The 22290-nt window shown below is 40.2% G+C and overlaps 1 protein-coding gene across 1 annotated transcript in view; it reads right to left on the minus strand.

Moving 5' to 3' along the window:
• The window catches only part of grid1a (glutamate receptor, ionotropic, delta 1a), a 154380-nt gene that overhangs the window by 54238 nt on the left and 77852 nt on the right, over nucleotides 1-22290 (minus strand). The window contains exon 3 of the mRNA XM_073826752.1: nucleotides 12111-12164. Within this exon, the coding sequence (XP_073682853.1) occupies nucleotides 12111-12164 (54 nt within the window). The remainder of the gene's footprint in view (nucleotides 1-12110; nucleotides 12165-22290) is intronic.

Consider the following 22290-nt stretch of genomic DNA (forward strand, 5'->3'; position numbering starts at 1 on the left):
CTTACAAAGAAACAAAAGTAAGAAAATTAAGGCCTGTCTGTTTAAAATGCAAAGCATATAGTTGAGTTCATAGTCTTTGAGAGTGCAATTCATATATGCACACTGGAATAGCTAAAGCCTCAGGGAGTTAAGAACTAAACATATTCTCTCAATTACGTCCAGGAATGTGACGTACAACATATGGAGGGAAAAAAATGACAGCAATGATGGATTGGTCCCTCTGAGAATATGCTGCATGACAGTCAAAACACATCTAAAAATCTGCAATATTTAAACAGCTCCAAACTTAAAAAATCTTAAAAGAATATACACTAGAGCTGCACAATTAATCATTAAAAGATTGTGATCTCGATTCAACCCCCCTCACGATCTTAATCCAGCATTTATATGATTCAGCCAATTATATATATATTTATATTTCACAAAACTTTTGCTAGCCTAATTACTGCACAGACTGCTGAGAGCTGATGCAGTGACAGGTTCGCCATTCTCTCCAACATTACATAACCATTTAAACTTCATCTTCAGCGCACATTCTGTCAGATGCAATTCATGGCGCCTTTGTCTCAATGTACTGTACAACGCGGCATCCATTCACATCAAATGATAAATCAGCGGCAGAGATCCACTCATTTCCACTGGGGACACGCTTTTCAAAATCCCGTTGGTGTCCACCCACTTTCAAATGGTTTTGTTAAAGTAATCTCTGGTATTGTAGAATACACGCTCAGCGCCGCCGAGAGTTTCGCGCGATAGTTAAAACGAAACCAAAAGTAAAACCTGCACACGCATTCAAAAGCTACTTGCATTTAGAGAGCGACTCCCCAATGCGCGCAAATTAAGCTCCATAAAATATCTAGGCTGTTATTAGTATGTGGGCTATAATAAGTTGTGTAGTTGTGTAGATAGCTCTGTATCATGCTTGGAAAATTCAGTCGCTATTAGCACTTTGAATATTAAAAGAGTAGTACTTTGATCGCGCCAGATTTATGGACCAGCAGAGCAGTGGAACCATATCCATTAACCCCTTAACTGTTACTCCCATTTTTGAGACGTGAAAATGAAGAATTCAATCTTAAATCTTTATAATTCATGGACAAGAACATTTTGTAACATGATTTTGATGTACATTTTCCATGTTAATGCAATGTCTGATTTTAAAATGGCATTCCAAAGGATGAATTTTAAAATTTTAAGTTTTCATCTGATATATCACTTCTTATTATTTGTAATGTGTAATAGGGAAAAAGGCAACAAGAAAGTCTGTTTGCGAAAAAGGTCAGAACTCCTGTTATGAAGTAGATTTTTGAGGTGCTCTCTTGTCATAAATTAATCTATGAAACTTTTGTCATAAATTATTTTCCTACATAATTTGTAAAACAAAAAAGTGTCAAATATCTATTTAGGAGCCTTAGACCTTTCCAATGATATATAGTCATGATTAGATTAGGATTTATTTGTAAAATGGTGAAGTAAACTTGAGCATCCCACAGAGTGGACGGTGACGGCCATAAAATGTTGATAGGCTAGTGTTTCTAGCTAAGAATCTTTAAATCGCTTTACTCTGACATAATACCTTTATATGTTTATTTTTTTAATGTTTAATTTTTTTTTTGTTTACATTATTACATTATTTTTCATTACATTTCTTTAAATTTAAAGCAAAGTTTATTATGTCTTATTTCACTGCTATTTTACTGTTGTTCGCTAACCTAATGTGGTAAATCTTTAAAATAAAGCTCTCCAGAATTGTGAGAGAATCGTGATCTTTATTCTGAGCAAAAAAATCGTGATTCTCATTTTATTCAGAATCGTGCAGCTCTAATATACACCTGAGGTACAATAAATGTCCACATTTAAAATCTCTAAAATAGTAAAAAGTAGTAATAAAGTCCTCTGTGTTCAATTTAAGCATGTTTCTTCACCCTCATGCAAGTTTTAACAGCACTGTGTGCCAGTTTCTGGTTTTCTACTTTATGAGTGCTAGAAGCTATCTGGTGAGAAAGAGTTTAAACAAAACTGCAAAAAATGCTTTTCTTACTTAGAGTTTGTCTTGTTTCCAGCCAAAATATCTAAAAATTCTTAAATCAAGAAGGATTTTCTAGACAAGTAAAAAATATTTTATTGTTTTCTGAGAAAAAAAAAAAAGTCAAAATTAAGTGAGTTTTTTCTTAGAACAAGCAAACTAATCTGCCAATGGGGCAAGCAAACATACTTTATTTCAAACAGTAAACAAGATTATTTTTCTTACCCCACTGGCAGATGATTTTGCTTGTTTCAAGCAAAAACACTTAATTTTTTACAATATTTTTACTTGTCTAGAAAATCCTTCTCAATTTAAGAATTTTTAGATATTTTGGCTGGAAACAAGGCACACATTTTTACGTAAGAAAGTCAGACATAGTATAAATACAGTACCTTAAGGCTATTCACATGTAAGTAATTGCATTTAAGCTAAGTATAAATCACTACTCTACTAGTGAAGTAATAATTCACACAAAAATCAGTTGTCATTTACTCACTCTTTTGTCTTTTGAAACCTGTATGACTTGCCTTTTTCAGCACAATGAAATTGAATAGTGACCAAAAATGTCAAGCAAGATTATTAAAGCAATCTTTCCAATGAATGACAGCTTGCAGTATTTCTCATACCAAGCTGTCAGATGGGTTTAAAATACTAGATACATAAGGGTCAAATGAATGATGCTTGTAAAGTTGAATTTAATATGGAGAAGGCTTGATAGCCCTTGGTGTTCATTTACTTTTATTGTAAAGAAGAGAGCAGACGCTTGTTTTATTTTTGTGTGAACTATCAATTTAACCATATAATACAACTTACAGCATTTTTGATACAATACTGGCCATTATAAATTTCCTAATGAGTATGTTTCCTCTTGTAAAAATGAATGTTCAAAAGAACAGAATTTATTTGAAATAGAACACTGTAAATGTCTTCACTGTCACTTTTGACCAATTTAGCACATCCTTACTCAAAAAAAGAATTAATTTCTTTTAGAAATGTAATTCTGCACTACAGGAGGCCTAAATACTGTCTCTATTTTCTAAGAAACCATGCAGGAGTTATAAATTAGCTTTTGACTCACTGACCTTTATAAATGGAGTACATTCGGGTCTTACAGTGACTTTGATCTTACAAAATATCTTTCTATATTCTTGGCAGCAGTCTAACCGTTGGCGTTTGGACCAAAAAAAAAAAAAAAGTAGCAGTAGAATATGTAGAGATCACAGTGCTGAGATGACTCACAGTCACGAATGCTGCGAGTTCATAAGCAACCTCCAAACACATTCATCAAAACAGGCCAGCCCACCATATAAATGATCTCTGATACACGTCCCTGGTGAAGGTATTAATTATTCATTTATTCATGACTATAAAACTTTTTACTGATCAACTGATCAAGGTGATATTAAGCAGAGTCAGGACTTCTGATGTCACTGTCTCTAATTAAATCACCGCAGATGTTGGAATCCCTGAACATGCTGCATGAAATCTGTCATTTAATTAAACTTCAAGCGCTTGTGAAAGAAAGACAATATTCTGACATCTATTAAAGGTCAGAGCCCCTGAATATAACTGAAGACACATCTGTACAGGAGCCCGGGCTTAATGAAACGATGACATTACAGGGAAAACAGATTTAATATTTCCTGCCTCAATATTTCATTTCAATTATTTCTAGTAAAATGGTTTATTTAGCATCCCTGTTATGTTAATCATCCATTTGCAACTGAACTTTGTGTTGCAAACCCTGATAAACAAAGCCCAGTTAAAAATGAATGAACTATACTAGACGTTCTGCCGTGACCTTGATGGATGAAAACTGCAGAGGCTTAATTTGTGTTCATAGGTGTTGTGGTGACCTTCATGCGGGCTGTGTGTGTTGAGGCGCAAGCAAATTACTCAGCTTCAATTCAGAATAAGGGATAAACAGAAGCATCAGCGCAATGTGACTCAGTGAACATCTAAACCTCTCCTGCCTGGAGGTAATGCATCGTGAATTCTCTCTTTTGCCGTTTCTAGGTTGAATGCGACTGTGCTTTAATTTGATCACACTGAAACCTGCACTATGCAAATGAGCAAATAAGAGAACAAAGAGAGCTGAAAACAGGATTAGGATTAGACACACATTAAAAACAAAACCACTACAGTAAAAGAGCAGTATATAATTTACATACATGTTAGAACATTACGTTTCTAGTAACTATATTATGAGTGCATATACTATAGTCTGTAATTTTATGAGAAGTGCACTCATAGTTGAAAGCATGTTTTGAATTCTCTTTATGGAATAAGTGGGCAGATCCAATGACTTAATGTTGTCACGACCACACACAAAGGGAGAAGGTGAGTATCTTTCAAGGTATTTATTAACAAACGTGCACAGTACAACACACGTGCAATCGGGTGAAATAAGGTCTCTGTGGTCAAATCTTCAAACAAACACAACAGGTGAGTTCAAGTTCATAAGGATCATAGCGTTAGCAATAGTCACTTCCCTTTAACACGATTAACGTGTATCACAGGAGAACATCAGAGCAATCCACGAGGAGCACAGGAGAACATCGGAAGAATCCACGAGGAGCACAGGAGAGACAACAGGAGGGGGAGAAGATCCACAGAGAAACATCCATGCAACTTTGATACCAGCCGATGAGTGAGTGGCAGAGGTAGGTATATAAAGGGTGTGGTGATTGCCGGTGCAGGTGACGGTGATTAGTATTCTGGTGATGGTTCACGGGTGTGCTGTGGTGGTGATTGGCTGGTTGGTGGAGGATCGTGGTGATTGGGGCTGAGGGAACGTGCAGAGGGTGTGACATCACCCCCTCCTCCACGGGTGACTCCTGGCACCCAAGAACGGCGACGGGGACGACCACGACCTCTGGGAGCTGGGCGTTCGGGATGTTGGCGGTGGAATTCCTCGAGGAGAGTCGGGTCCAGGATGTCGTCACGGGGTATCCACGATCTCTCCTCGGGTCCGAACCCCTCCCAGTCCACTAGGTACTGGAGCTGGCCGTTCCGCCGCCGGGAGTCTAGGATTTCTTGGACTTGGTAGATGTTATCTCCAAGGATCTCTGGCGGGTCGGGAGGAGGAGGTGACTCCGACTCTGTGGAGGAAGGGAACAGGGGTTCAGTGTGGCGCTTGAGTAGGGAAACGTGAAACGAGGGGGCGATTCTGTAATGTGGAGGTAGGTTTAGACGGTAGGTGACAGGGTTGATCTGTGAGTGCACGGTGAAGGGCCCTATGTAGCGGGGACTCAGCTTCCTACTGGGCAGCCGGAGGCGTATGTCTCGAGTGGACAACCATACCTGGTCCCCGGGGAGGTAAACTGGGTTGGGTAACCTACGGCGGTTGGCAAGTTCCGTATGCCTCCGTACTGCCCGCTGGAGATGGACGTGCGCTGAGTCCCACACCCTCTCGCTCTCTCGGAACCAGTGATCTACCGCGGGCACCTCGGAGGACTCTCCAGTCCATGGAAACAGAGCTGGTTGATAACCTAGAATGCATTGGAATGGGGTTAGACCAGTAGAGGTTTGACGGAGGGAATTTTGCGCATACTCAGCCCACGGTAGATACTGGCTCCAGGTGTTTTGATGTTGGGAACAGTACGTCCGAAGGTAGCGGGAGATTTCCTGTATTTTCCGTTCGGTCTGCCCGTTCGTTTGAGGGTGATATCCGGATGACAGGCTGACTGTGGTACCCAGAAGTTGGAAGAAGGCCCGCCAGACCCTGGAAATGAATTGGGGTCCCCGATCGGACACGATGTCTTCTGGGAGTCCGAAGTTCCGGAATACATTGTGGAATAGTGCCTCTGCGGTTTCTAGTGCTGTGGGGAGACCTTTGAGAGGTATTAATTTGCAAGCTTTCGAGAATCGATCGACTACCACTAAAATTGTGGTGTAACCCTGAGAGGGGGGCAGGTCTGTGGCGAAGTCAATGCCCAAGTGTGTCCAGGGTCGGCGGGGAATAGGTAACGGTTGTAATTTACCTTCGGGTAAGCGGCGTGGGGTTGTGTTGACGGCGCAGACCGAACATCCTTGGACGTACCGTTCCACTTCCCTGCTCATGTTGGGCCACCAATATTTCTGCTGGAGGAGCGAGAGGGTTCGCCTGCTGCCAGGATGTCCTGAGCCGGGGGACGTGTGCGTACTATCCAGCAGAAGGGGTCTGAGACGGCTTGGGACATAGACACGACCCGGGGGAAGCTCCGGTGGTGCAGGTTCCTCGAAGGTGGCGGCCCGTATATCTTCATCCAGCTGCCATAGTATGGGTGCGAGAAAGACAGATGGGGGTAGAATTGGATCAGGATCGTCAGAGGTAGGTTCAGGTGAGTGCATACGTGATAGGGCGTCTGCTTTGGTGTTTTTGTGGCCGGGTTGGTAAGTAATGTGGAAATTGAATCGGGCAAAGAATAATGACCAGCGAGCTTGGCGGGCATTTAGTCTCTTGGCGTTCTGAATGTACTGGAGGTTCTTGTGGTCGGTTATTACGGTGAAGGGGAACTGGGCTCCTTCCAACCAGTGCCGCCACTCTTCGAGGGCGAGCTTTATGGCCAGCAGTTCGCGGTCTCCAATTCCATAATTCTGCTCAGCTGGGGTAAGTTTTTTGGAATAGTACGCACACGGGTGGAGGGATCGGGGTTCATCAGACCACTGGGACAGCACGGCTCCTACGCCCACGTCCGCCGCATCTACCTCCACCACGAAGGGCCTTGAAGGGTCGGGGTGCTTGAGGATGGGAGCGGTGGTGAACATTAGTTTTAGACGGTCGAAGGCTTGCTGAGCCTCTGGAGTCCACTGTAGTACCCGGCGACCTCCCTTTAAGAGGGAAGTGAGTGGAGCCGATAGGAGGCTATAGTTCTTTATAAAGCGTCGGTAGAAGTTAGCGAAGCCTAAGAAACGCTGAAGCTCCTTCACCGTCCTGGGCTCCGCCCACTTGGCCACTGCGTCCACCTTGCCGGCTTCCATGTGAACTCCCTCCGCAGTGATCACGTATCCGAGAAAGGAGATGGTGGGCTGATGGAATTCACATTTTTCTAATTTTAGATAGAGTTGGTACTCACGGAGGCGTTGGAGAACCTGACGGACGTGGTCTTGATGTTCCTTTAGGTTACGTGAGTAAATGAGGATATCGTCAATGTAGATGATTACGAATCGATGGAGGTAGTCGCGGAAGATTTCGTTCATGAAATTCTGAAATACGGAAGGACTGTTAGCCAGGCCATAGGGCATCACCTGATATTCATAGTGACCGGTGGGGGTGATGAAGGCGGTCTTCCACTCATCTCCTTCTCGGATACGGATCAGGTTGTATGCACTGCGGAGGTCGAGTTTGGTGAAGACGCGGGCTTCCCGTAGTTCCTCCAAGGCAGCTGGCACTAGAGGAAGTGGATAGGCGAATTTCACCGTGGCGTCGTTGAGCACCCGGTAGTCAATGCAAGGTCTGAGCCCACCATCCTTCTTGGGGACGAAGAAGAAACTGGATGCTGCTGGGGACGTGGAAGGTCTGATGAACCCCTGTTGGAGAGCCTCCTGGATGTAATTCTCCATGGCTTCCTGCTCAGGACGTGAGAGGGGGTAGATCTTCCCGTGGGGTAGTTTGGCGCCTGGCAGCAGGTCGATACTACAGTCCCAGGGCCGGTGCGGTGGTAGTTGTGTGGCCCGTTCCTTGCTGAAGACATCGGTGAAAGACTGATAGACGGGGGGAATGGTGGTGGCGGATTGAGTGGCAGGGCTCTCTATGGTGGTGGCGTGCAGAGGGATAGGACGGTATGGAGACTTTGCATCTGACGAGGAAGGATGGTAGCCGTGGTCCTCACACGTTGCGCCCCACTCCAGGACCTCTCCTGTGCTCCAATCTATGCGGGGTTGGTGCTTAATGAGCCATGGTCTGCCCAGGATGACATCCACGTTGGCTCGCGGGAGTACTAGGAGGGTCAGATGTTCCCGGTGGTTGTGTTGGGAGACGAGGGTCACTTTTCTGGTCCGGCGAGATATCTTACCATCGCCCAATGGTGAGTTTTGGATTGTGGTTATGTGGTATGTGACCTCATTTTGAACGGTGGGAATTCGATGTTTAGCAATGAAGTGTGATGAAACAAAATTGCCAGCCGCTCCGGAATCCACGAGCACATAGATGGGGAGAGTACGAGAGTTTACTATTAGTTTAGCGGTAATATGGGGTAAGAGAGACATGGCCGGAGTAATAGATACGGTACTCACCATTGGACGAGGCGGGCGGACTGGACAGGCACTGATGAAGTGAGAGGCTTCTCCACAATATAGGCACAGATGATTATTAATTCGTCGTTTCCTCTCCGCAGGATCCAGGCGATAGGAGTCAGTAATCATAGGCTCCTCCGCGTCTCGTTGGGGTGACGGTGTTCGGAGTGGAGGGAAGCTGGGTACAGACTTTGTAGAAGGACACGCTGAGAGATGTTGAGAAATGCCTACTGCCTTCTTAATAAAGGTTTCCAGCGGTACGTTGTCATCGTAAATAACCATATGCTTGCGGATCTGGGGTTTAAGCCCCTTACGGTAGGCTGCTAGGAGAGCTACTTGGTTCCAACCACTGGTGGCCGCTAGGGAGCGGAAGCGCAGGGTGTATTCATGGATATTGGACGCACCTTGATTCAGAGTGATCAGCTCGTCGTGCACCGAAAGGGGAGTGAGCGCAGCTCCAAACACGTCCTTGAAGTGGGCAACGAAAGCATTATAGGAGATTAAAGCGTCGCTCCGTGAATTCCAGAGTGCGTCTGCCCATTGGAGTGCCTGTCCAGTGAGGAGGGAAATCATAAAAGATATTTTAGAAATTTCGTTAGGAAACTGGTGTGCGTTGGCTTCAATATAGAGGGAACTTTGCAGGAGGAAACCATTGCAACCACCCGGGTCTCCGGAATAACTCATGGGGCGAGAGAGGGGCGTGTTGGAAATCGTCGTTGGAGCAGCAGGTAGAGATTGACGAAGGACGTTTACCATATCCGCAAATGGATCGGGGGTGTCTTCGGTGATAGCGGCACTCGCCTCCATGAGTGAAGCGGTGAGTTAATATTTTATGGGCTGGTATCCTGTCACGACCACACACAAAGGGAGAAGGTGAGTATCTTTCAAGGTATTTATTAACAAACGTGCACAGTACAACACACGTGCAATCGGGTGAAATAAGGTCTCTGTGGTCAAATCTTCAAACAAACACAACAGGTGAGTTCAAGTTCATAAGGATCATAGCGTTAGCAATAGTCACTTCCCTTTAACACGATTAACGTGTATCACAGGAGAACATCAGAGCAATCCACGAGGAGCACAGGAGAACATCGGAAGAATCCACGAGGAGCACAGGAGAGACAACAGGAGGGGGAGAAGATCCACAGAGAAACATCCATGCAACTTTGATACCAGCCGATGAGTGAGTGGCAGAGGTAGGTATATAAAGGGTGTGGTGATTGCCGGTGCAGGTGACGGTGATTAGTATTCTGGTGATGGTTCACGGGTGTGCTGTGGTGGTGATTGGCTGGTTGGTGGAGGATCGTGGTGATTGGGGCTGAGGGAACGTGCAGAGGGTGTGACATCTGTCTCATATGCCTTAAGAAAGTTTAGTCAGTATATCCAGGGTTATATACTAGAACAGAGAGAGAGATGCACTACATAGCCTGGGAAAATATGTCGGCATCTTTGAGATCTGTAAGATTTTTAATGTATTGAAAGAAGTCTCTTATGCTCATCAAGGCTGCATTTATTTGATCGGAAATTCAGAAAAAAATAGTAATATTGCAAAATGTTATTACAATATAAAATAACGGTTTTCATTTTAATATACATTAAAATATAATTTATTTCTGTGATGCAAAGCTGAATTTTTTATAAGCTGTTACTTCAGTCTTAAGTGTCACACGATCCTTCTGAAATCATTCTAATATGCTGATTTATTATTAGAATTATCAGTAATGGTTCTGCTGCCAAATATATTTTTTTGATCCTGTGTTTTCAGGATTCTTTGATAAATAAAAAGTTAAACATAACAGCATTTATTCAAAATATAATTCTTTTCTAACAATGTAAATATATGATATCATTTTTTATTAATGTAATACATGCTTGCTGAATAAAAGTATTAATTAAAAATGTACTGACCACTAACCTTTTGAACAGTAGTTATATTTTTAGAAAACCTTTCTGTTTTAAATAAATGATGTTCTTTTTAACCTTTTATTGATCAAAGAATCCTTAAAAAAGTATGACAGGTTCCAAAAAAATATTAAGCAGCACAACTATTTCCAGCACTGATAATAAATCAGCATATTAGAATGATTTTTTTTAAGGATTGTGTGACACTGAAGACTGGAGTATGATTCTGAAAATTCTACTTTAATTACAGATATGAATTAAAATTGAATGTCTATTAATATAAAAAAATAGTTTTACATAATAATATTTAATAATATATTTTTTTCTGTATTTTTGATCAAATGAACACAGCCTTGATGAGCATAAGAAACTTCTTTTTAAAAACATAAAAAATCTTACCCAAACCTTTGAGCAGTAGAGTATTTCAAGAAAGAAAAATCAATGCAATCTTTTTAGACAAACACATTTACAGCAGTCACAATCCAAAAATGAAACATAATTCGTCACTTTCATTATGTTCCAAACTTGTCTGACTTTCTTGCTTCAGTGGAAAACGAAAGGAGATGTTTAGCAGAATGTCAGAGCTCTTTTCATTCAGTGAAAGTGAACATTTTCAGATTTTCAAAGCAACATTTTGACTGAATGACGACTTCGTACACCAAGCTGTCACATGGGTTCATAAAACAGAAATATATCACTCAAAGTCTTAATTTTTTGTCAGTTTTAAGAGGATAATTCACCTAAAAATAATAATTCTGTCACAAATTCCCCACTTTCATGTTGTTTCAAACATCTTCAGAACACAAATTAAGATGTTTTTGATAAAATCTCAGGCACAGAAGGGAAGAAATTGTTAAAAAAAAGACATTTTATTTTTTTGTTCACAAAAAAGTATTCTTGTAGCTTCATAACATTATGTTTGAACCACTGATGTTACATGGACTATTTTAATGATGTCCTTACTACATTTCTGGGCCATGAATGAAAACTCTTGGATTTCATCAAAAATCTCCTAATTTGTGTTCTGAAGATGAATGAAGGTCTTACAGGTTTGAAACAACATGACGGTGAGTAATTAATGACAGAATTTTCCTTTTTGGGTGAACTATTCCTTTAACACTCCTAGTCCCCATCCACTTTCACTGTATTAAATAGAGCATCCCTGGCACTCATATCATTTTGGCATTTTCTTGGCAATGGCTTGTGAACAAATTTGATCAAATACCTGCATCCACGTTCAACTGCAGCTGTTCTGCAGATAGCAGGTAAGGGATGCCTCTTCTCCATGTGAATAGCTTTGAAAACATATTTGTTTGGCCATGTAGTGTAGATGGATACAGAGAGTTAGACAAAGTGTTTTTGGATAAGCTTGTAGTGTGATTTTAAACTTGAGTATGACTTTGGGAGTCCCAGAGAAGCAAAATAAAAGCAATTTTCTATTTCTCTCTTTCTGTGTATTAAACACTGTCTTTTTTGTCGTATTACGTAGCAATTTCTGTTGGTGTCAACACATCAAACAGAATCCCAGAGTTTTTACGCCATTCAGCTCACAGCCATGCCTTCTGACTTACTAAGTACTGCACTCAGTTCTTATTGGGCTAGGCTTTCTGTGCTCAGCTCTCATTGGTTCTTGTAGGGCCAGACTCTCATTAGGGCCTGCTTCCACATCCAGCTCTCAGTCAAAAGAAGGAGGGAGAGAGAGAAATAAGGAGAGCAAATCTGTGACTCAGAGTCGTGCCAGAGCAATAATCCACTGTCAGCTTTGCTCTAGCATGGTGACAGCATATTACATACTGAATGAGAGATGTGCCACATATCAAACACTGTAAGTTGAAATTGGATATGACGACAGCAGACTGAATTTGAGCTGTTTTCAGGATCTGACTGCCAACAGCTTCGAGGTCGATCCCTCTTTTCTGAAACAGATAAGAATGAGTTATGAAACTTGTTATGAATATGTGCTTACCTCATTGGCGTACACCCAGTGACTATCTTTGGATGCTAGATTTGTTTCCACTGCCTGCAAGAAACAAAAAAAGACAAAAGAAAGCAGAAAAATTACTGTGATGAAAATAAACAACTATCATCTTGGTCTGCGTACAAAAATGATAAGCTTAATCGTGGCACAGAGAGAGCCAAGGACTTTCTTTTAAAAGAGTACTTTTGTGAAACATTCAAAGAAAGATTGCTATATCTGCTTTATTTTAAACTTTTTGTGCACTTCAAAAATTAGAATTTCTGCTTTCTGCAGCAATGTAATAAGAAAGCTTTGCTTTTAATGTTTTTGGATCTTTGTGAAAAGTAATATTGGGTAACACTTTATTTTAAGGACGCATTCTCACTATTAACTAGTTGCTTATTAGAATACCTATTACTATCATATTAGCTGTTAATTAGAACTTGTTAAGCACATATTAATGCCTAATTCAACATGATCATGTTTTAGATCCCTTAATCCGAACCCATACCTAAACTCAACAACTAATTAACTAACTATTAATAAGCAGCAAATAAGTCAATAGTGAATATGTGTTATCTATTCTAAAGTGTTACCTAATTAACATACTGTATGTAATAATAAAAACAATATCATGATATATGTTAATAATACATTTTAATACTCATAATTAATTTTAATAATCATTGTTATCAGAAGTAATATGTTGAGATTTTAATGATCTAAATAAAATGCTGTCATTCAGATTTTGCATTGTATGAGCACAACTGGGGTTGGTGGAAACTAGTGTTCATTTTGTCAGCCATTTTTAAATTTAGTCTTAGTCTTTTAAATTATTCTTAGTACATTGAGGAAAAAAACGTATTTGATCCCTTTTTGTACATTTGCACACTGACAAAGAAGTGATCAGTCTATAATTTTAATGGTAGGTTTATTTGAACAGTGAGAGACAGAATAACAACAAAAAAATCCAGAAAAACAAATTTCAAAAAAGTTATAAATTGATTTGTATTTTAATAAATGAAATAAGTATTTGACCCCTTCCCAAAACATGACTTAGCAAAACCCTTGTTGGCAATCACAGAGGTCAGACTTTTCTTGTAGTTGGCCACCAAGTTTGCACACATCTCAGGATGGATATTGTCCTACTCCTCTATGTAAATCCTCTCCAAGTCATCAAGGTTTCAGTGGGGATGGTGTTCTAGGCAGCACTCCTCCTCCTCCAAACACGGCGAGTTGAGATGATGCCAAAGAGCTTGATTTTGGTCTCATCCGAACACTTTTACCCAGTTCACCTCTGAATCATTCAGATGTTCATTGGCTTCAAACTTCAGAGGGGCCTGTACATTTGCTTTCTTAAGCAGGGGGACCTTGCAGGCACTGCAGGATTTCAGTCCTTTATGGCGTAGTGTGTTACCAATTGTTTTCTTGGTGACTGTGGTCCCAGCTGCTCTGAGATCATTGACAAGATCATCCTGTGTAGTTCTTGGCTGATTCCTCACCGTTTTTATGATCATTGAAACTCCACGAGGTGAGATCTTGCATTGAGCCTCAGGCCGAGGAAGACTGACAGTTGTTTTGTGTTTCTTCCATTTGTGAATAATCGCACCAACTGTTGTCACCTTCTCACCAAGCTGCTTGGCAATAGTCTTGTAGCCCATTGCAGCCTTGTGTAGGTCTACAATCTTGACATCCTTGGAAAGCTCTTTGGTCTTGGTCATGGTTTGGAATCTGATTGATTGATTGCTTCTGTGGACAGGTGTCTTTTATACAGGTAACAAGCTGAAATTAGGAGCACTCCCTTTAAGAGAATGTTCCTAATCTCAGCTCGTTACCTGTATAAAAGACGCCTAGGAGCCAAAAATCTGGCTGACTGATAGAGGGTCAAATACTTCACTCATTAAAATGCAAATCAATTTATCACTTTTTTTAAATGCGTTTTTCTTGATTTTCTTTTCTGTTATTCTACCTCTCACTGTTAAAACAAACCTACCATTAAAATTATAGACTGATCATTTCTTTGTCAGTGGGCAAATGTACAAAACCAGCCCTGTACATTTTAGTTATTATCATATTTAGTCAACCTTGTCCTGTTATTTTTTTTTTAGTCAGTTTTAGTCAACTAAATGTCTAAGCATTTTAGTCTAAGCACAAATCAATAGAAAGTGGACTCATACACATGTTTTTTTTTTTACCTTATCTAGTGTACTGACTTATTATTAGCTATTTATTATATAAATTAATAACAAATACTTATGCACTCTCTCTGTCTACATGTTGACAACTGGTAAAACAAACAAACACAAAATATTACAACAGTAAAATTCCTAATAGTCATTCCAATCATTCAAAATTTAGTGCATTTATTCAGCAACCACAACTGCAAACAAAAGTCAAGATTTCATGACAGAACACAGACTGGCTAAATGACACTTTTATCTCACATGGAGATCAAACTCCAGTTTACTCTTTTGTCTGTGTTTCAGACCACTAAAGAGCGAGTGTGTGCACATGGTTGCTAGATTACAATAAAAATAGCAAAACACTGGGCAGAAAATGTATCCATTTAACAGCTCTAAAGCTGTAATTTGTGGATTTGAACTACTTCTATCTGGAAACCGCACAGATGAAAGCTTGCATAGTGGAGGGGTGAACAGAAGCCTGCAATAATATTTTGTCTCCTTTTTTTTTGACGATAATAAAGATTTTTGTCAAGTTTTTATTTAAAATACATTTTAGTCTCGTTATTTATCCTCAACGATATTGCATGATGATAGAGTGACACTTATCATTTATTGACCTTATTGTCGTCATTTTGTCTTCATCATGGGAAAAAAAGCTTGTCAGCAAACATTTTTTGTCATAGTTTTCATTAATGAACTTAACACTATTTATCCAGCAATGACAATTATGTCACCCTGTTTTGGTTACTGTTGGTGACAAAAAACACTGTCTTTTTTTCCACAGAAGAAAAAAGTTACACAGGTTTAAATCAACATGTGGGTGAGTAAAGATGACAGAATTTTAATTTCTGGGTGAACTATCCCTTTAGGTTACAAGGGCAGTACATGGTACAGAATTCCTCAGAAATGCATTCCTGTGGGTAGAAATGCAATGAAATCGCAACCTGTCAACGAAATGGAATAGCAATTGTTGGATATCTGGTTGTGAATCTTGACAGTGGCCACAGTGGAACATCTACATTATGTGAGATAGGAACACCTGCAGAGGGACATGCTGGCTTTCATGTTTAGGGAGTATATATTGGACTAACCGCAGGCAGTAATGAAGCGATAAGACCACATTGCAGGAGACTGATCAAAAACGTTCCTTATCAAACATCCTGACCGGGTTCAATATAGGTGTGTCCTATACAGAAAGAGATAGTGGGAGTGTATTTCTGTGTCCGACGCAGACAGATGAAACACAAAAAAAGTAATTTTCTTGCTCAAGCTGCATTTCAAAGTACACATCGGATGCTGGAAAAGATTAAAAAACAGCTGGAGGTTGGAACGCTGCTTGCATGCACGCTTCAAAACAATGGATAGTGTCTTGCTTGTTCTTTACATCAACTTGAAAAAATATTGATCTGAATTCTTCTACTGAATTGCACTCGGATGCGCAGCACAGCACGCATGCACCACATGTGCTTCAGTCTGAGGGAGTGAATCACAGTCTTGCACCATGCTGGAAAGAGCAAGTGCATTGGAGCATTTGTAAAAACTCCTTGCTTTTCAATCTATGCTTCCTGTTGTGCAACCAATCAAACCCAGACCATAACATCATATTATGAATTTAGATATGCTGGTAGTGCAGGGTAATCCCTGAAGTCATAACCAAATTCCCTTTCTGTTGTACATTACAAGGCAACTCCTTCTCTCTTGCATGCAACAGATCAGATCAACAAGAGTTTCCATGACTGCAATCCTGTTCCACAATGACAAGGATGAAAAGTGAGCCTCCCCGACTTATTCAACTGAAACTCCTGGTTTTATGAAGAAGACAGCTTTTGATCCCTTTATTTTTCATCTCAACCTTCAAAGAATTTTTATGCCTTTTTGTACTGTGACATCTTCCACTGCAAAAGCTGTGACGTTATTAAGCAGAAACTGGGATCGCTTTCTTCACCGCCATCACTTTATATCGCAAATCAAAGAGAGAACACAGAGTAGCACATGATCCAACTTCAATGGTAAATGAATTGAAAATGTGAGGCAAAGTAGGTTAGAAGAAACAGGCTTACGAGTGCTGCACATGAGCTTTTTAATAATACAATTGGCTTTTTATTTAGCTTTATTAAACAACATGCAGACAAACAAAAATAACATTATACTTCTATGAAATTAGAGTCAGCGCCACTTAAGGAAAGGCAATCAAGACTTAATAACTGCTAGTATACAAGACTACTCTGCTGTGCTGATAATGAGAATAAATGATTCTGTTGTTTGACTGTCAATTTATTCCTTCACTACGGCAAGACTGTTTTGAAGCTGAGCTAGTGAAAACTGTGGTTTGCTTGCTCGTGGTAGATTACCACATTAAAGGGATAGTTCACCCAAAAATGAAAATTTCATGTTTATCTGCTTACCTTCAGGGCATCCAAGATGTAGGTGAATTTGTTTCTTCAGTAGAACACAAACAAAGATTTTAACTCAAATGGTTGCAGTCTGTTAGTCATATAATGGCAGTGAATGGGAACCAAACTTTTGAAAGTTAAAAAAAAACAAAACAAAAAAAAAACAATCATTTTGTATCTTAGGACATAAATGTATCTTCACGAGCCACAGAGTGTAATTTGGATTTGTCTGTGCATGTTTTTTTTTTACTTTCAAAGGTTTGGTTCCCATTCACTGCCATTATATGACTACCAGACTGCAACGGTTTGACTTAAAAATCTTCGTTTGTGTTCTACCGAAGAAGCAAAGTCACCTACATCTTGGATGCCCTGGGGGTAAGCAGATAAACATCAAATTTTCATTTTTGGGTGAACTATCCCTTTAAGGAAAGTCTAAAATGCATCTTAATTTAACTTCATTAAAAGTAATGCCCCTGGTTTCATAGACAAGGCTTGAGCCTAGTCCCAGACTAAAATGCATGCCTGGGCTGTTTTAACTGAAATAAACTTGCACTGACTGATCTTAACATTTGTCAGTTTCATTGTTATATATCAAGATGCACACCAGTAGTGTTTTTATCTAAGGCATGTTTATAATTGAACTATGGCTTAAACCTGTCTTAACCTAAGGCCTGTCTGTGAAACCGGGCCAAAATGTTCTAAGATAGAAAATAATTTAAGTTGTATTTAAAGGGTTAGATGTCATGAATTGCTCACCCTTATGTCGTTCCAAACCTGTCAGACCTGCATTTATCTTTGTAACCCAAATTAGGATATTTTTGATGAAATCCTTTCTGACCCTCTACAGCCAGCAATGCAACTGACACATTCAAGGCCCAGAAAGGCAGTAGGGACATTGTTAAAAAGTCCATGTGACATCAGTGGTTCAACCTTAATTTTATGAATAATAATTTTTTGCGCCATGGGACTCTCATAAACACATGGCGAAGACTGAAACTGAGAAAAAGAAAATGTTGAATTTGTGCACAAGAAGTATTTTCATAGCTTCATAAAATTAAGGTTGAACCACTGATGTCACATGGACTATTTTATCAGTGTTCTTACTACCTTTCTGGTCCTTGAACGTGGTAGTTGCATTGCTGTCTATGGAGGGTCACAAAGCTTTCAGATTTCATCAGAAATATTTTCATTTTTGTAATTTATGTTGTTGTCTGCCATGTAAAATCAATAGGACAGCGTTTAAGTGCTTAGAAATTCTCACTTTTTGGTAATAGAGATTTCCTGACAACAGGAAAGGAGAAAACTGCTTTAGAAATAACCTTACAGAGCACATGGATACCATCCCAGTTTTATATGACTGATAAATTGCAACCGTTTGTCGGACTATATATATATATTGTGAAACTGTTGGTTGAAAGCAGTTGCATTTCTTCCAGTTTTTGAGCACTGATTGCAGTGTCCCGACTCCAGCTGTGGTGAACCTTGAACAAGACGAGCAGCAGCACTTTCTGAACAATGATTTTCAGTAAAAACCCCATTCGTTTTCTTTCTATCATTTCATCACACATGCATCATACATGAGTCCTCGTAAGATGTTAAGAAATGCCAGTGGATCGATGCATGGCCTTGATAAAGAAAAACACCTAGCCTTTTCTGCGCCCTATTATCATTTAACAATTCACCCAGCTCAGCTTGCATAGCATTACCAAGGTCACGGATTTGATCACCAAGACTGATAAAATGCATCTATGCATCTTCCAAATGCATAAAAGCAACAATAAAAAGACTATAACTACAATTATATCAATTGTATGTCTTTCTGTCAACTTTGTATTGTTGCTTTCGTTTACGTTCACTTTTGCCTCAATAATACATGCCCACCCCAAAGGTTGGCAAAGTTGCCAAACCAAGGGCTGAGGACAACTGAGCTGGGATTTAAACTGTCCATCAAAATGTGGATGTGTGTGCGCGAATAAAGGAAAAAAACAAATATGTTCTTGGTGAGTGAAAGCACGTATATATATATCGCTCTCAGATGGCAATAACAAAACATTTCAAAAACACCTCCATAATTCAATTCTCACTGGCAGAAGAAGCATAAAGGAATAAATGCATCAGTTGAAGTGGATGTACACTTTGAAATGAAATCCAGGCTGCTATCTGCAGTGTTTCTCTCCTGATTCTCCTCCTCACATAACCTTCCTGTTCCTGATAGGAAAAACCCCTGTCTGTTTCAGTTCTGCATTGATTTCACGTTTGTTTTTCTCTGTCTTGGTTTTCTTACTGCTGCAGCTTGCGAGAAAGTGCAAATATTGTGTGGTGGTAAAAAAACTCTAAAAAGGACAAATACTGACCAAAACATGTCAGTTGCACCGACAATGTTCTCCCTCTGCTTTTTCATAATTAAGTTGTTAAGTTGTTGAGCTTGTGAAAAAGGCTGTGCCCTTGTACTAAGTCGGTTCTCACTTTCTCAGCTGAAAGGAGATTTCAAAACCTGTGGTTTTTCAGACAGGAAAATCTCATGGTCAGTTTGAGGAGGAATAGGTCTTTTGAAAGTTTGATGTCTAAACTCACATTCTCTCAGGGTCAACAGCCTTACACAGAAGAAAATGCTTCGCTTGAAACATGCTTCCTCTCAAAAGAAGGCTTATGGCTTGACCAAATATAATCCAGGGACGCCAAATGATATCATCAGAGACCAACAACACGGATCAAGAATTTTTTCATTACTTCCCAGCCCACGAAACCAGACAAAAACATGTGTGCGAGGTGAAACTATAGCGCTAGGGATGGAACTCAGTATCATTTGGGATGAAATATGGCTTCACACAGTGAGACTCTCAGTGATTGGTCAACGGGGAGCTATAGAGAGTTCTGATTGGCTCCTTCATTGTTCTACCAGAGGACGGAGAGAAATGCACACAGGTACAAACACACGTCTTCTTTATTGCTGCGAGTGCAAGGTGAATGCATTAACATCAGTTCCCCCGCGTCTGCCCCCACGACTCAGAAACATTTGTCTTCAGAATAATGCCCGACAAAGATTGCACAACTGAAATAAAATCAATATGCGCTACTCACAAAAGCGCATTTGCCAATTTTCGGCCAGGAGGAACGTTTGCACCGGTCATGTTCACCTCAGAGATGCATGGTAACAAAGAAAGCAAAACACAATGGGTGTCAATATTCGTTGGGGTTGTCAACAGCACTTGAATAGGAGCCACTTCCTGTGCTGCCTGCTCGCACATACCACCCCGTGGGTTTGTTTATGTATCTACACACATTTCATACGCATGACAGCGTTCTGACAAAAGCAAAGTTCACTGACAAACCACCAATAATCCTTGGAGACAAACGCAGAGAAAGTGCAGCTAAGCTTTTCCATTACTGACAGACCAAGTAAATTGCTTTCCATGCTAATAGCCACAGTTTCACTTTTAAATTAAACCAGGCAATAAACAAAACACGACGATACTCTAAATGTACACAATAGAATTAAAATAAGAACATTGTCTAATTTGCGTCTCTTTTTAATGACTACAGGGTGCTCCATTAAAGGCAAACATTTGAATAATGTGTTTTTATTCCTCAGGGAAGGAAGAGTCGATGAAAGGAGGAACTGCGAGCGGTTACCCTGTGTCATCGCATGAAATATCACTGCCAGACAAAACAAATAAACAGAAATCTTCAGAGAAATGATACTGCCACCCATGCAGCGCTGTCAAGAGCTGTTTAAGCAGGTGGAGGAGAGATGGGAGGAGAGATGAGAGAAATGGAAACGGCCCTGTTATGCTTGAAATGTGGGAATGGATGTAATAAAGAAAGACTGTTAAATGGTTTTGATCAAGTGAATTGAACTGGCCGCAGTCGTAAAGCACTAACTAGGTTATAAACAGCCCGTCTGGGCATCTTGGCATTATACCTTTGGGACCCTCATCCATAATTCTGTTCTGTACTGTTTTAAGTCTGTCACACACTCTAACAGTTTGAATGATCCCCTCTGAACAATCATAAACATGCTCTCTCTCTTTCTCTCCGTCTGTCTTTGCCTCCCTCTCTGTCTACCCATCAATACGTGCAACAAACAATCAGCTGAAAGCCAATGAGAATTGATTCCCTGACACTGAGATTTGTGGGAGAGCAGGATGTCTTTGATGGTCCAGGATTGAGTTCAGACTCTTGAATCAAACACCTACTGATTGCTGTCAATCCGCAACAGCATAAACAACAGCGAAACAGACAGGGATCCGCAGCAAATGAGTCATGCATAAACTCTTGACCATTGTGGAAAAACTACATGACAACTCATTTTGGAAATCAATTCTCCCCTAGGGATGTGCAAAACTACATATCTGTACAATCGACTAGTGGAACACAATAGAAGATATTTGAAGAATCTTTCTGCTGTTTTTGTCTATAGAATAAATGTCAATCCAAACAACTTCATTGACTTTAACTGCACGGATAAAAAAAAAAAATCAGTCAAGCCCGAAATTATTCATACCCCTGTCAAATTCTGACTTAAATTTACTTTTATTCAACCAGCAAGTTTTTTTATTTTTTTTTATTAGAAATGACACAGACGATAACACCCAGAAGATAATAAGATGATGTACAAGAGGCATCATTGTGGGAAAAAAAATATTACTCATCTTTTATTTACATTTGAACAAAAAGTGGCAATTTATTTATAACCCTTCTAAATAATCAATAGAAAAGCCTTTATTGGCTATTACAGCAATCAAACGCTTCCTATAATTGCTGACCATCTTTTTGCATGTCTCCACTGGTATTTTTGCCCATTCATCTTTGGAGGGTCTCCTTGCCATCACCCTGATCTTTAGCTCCCTCCACAGATTCTCAATTGGATTTAAGTCAGGACTCTGGCTGGGCCACTGCAAAACGCTAATGTTTTTGTCTGCTAACCATTTCTTAACAATTTTTGCTGTGTGTTTTGGGTCATTGTCATGCTGAAATGTCCACTGGTGCCCAAGGTCATGTTTCTCTGCAGACTGACTGATGTTGTTGAGAATTTTGATGTATTGCTCCTTTTTTATGGTGCTGTTTACTGTGATTAGGTTCCCTGGTCCACCGGCTGAAAACACCCCCAAAACATTAGGTTCCCATCACCATCTTTGAAAGTGAGGATGGTGTTCTTAGGGATAAAGGCTTCTCCTTTTTTACGCCAAATGAAGGCTACATCATTGTGGCCAAACAATTTAATTTTTGTTTTATCTGACCATAAAACAGAAGACCAGAAGTCTTCTTCTTTGTCCAGATGAGCATTTGCAAAGGCCAGGCGGGCTTTTGTGTGCCTTATCTGGAGAAGTGGTGTCCTTCTTGGTCTGCGTCTGTGGAACCCAGCGGTGTGCAGTGTCCGTTGGACTGTCTGCCTTGAGATGTTTTCACCAGCAGAGCCCAGATTCATCAGGATGGCCTTGGTGGTGATCCTTTCTTTTTATACCTCTCTCACTATCCTCCTGGCCAGCACAGGTGTCACTTTTGGCTTCTGACCACGTCCTCTGAGATTTTTCACAGTGCGGAACGTCTTGTATTTTTTTAATAATACTTTGAACTGTAGCCACTGGAACTTCAAAACATTTAGATATGGAC

This window comes from Garra rufa, chromosome 21, assembly GCF_049309525.1.
Source record: "Garra rufa chromosome 21, GarRuf1.0, whole genome shotgun sequence".
Lineage (NCBI taxonomy): Eukaryota > Metazoa > Chordata > Actinopteri > Cypriniformes > Cyprinidae > Garra > Garra rufa.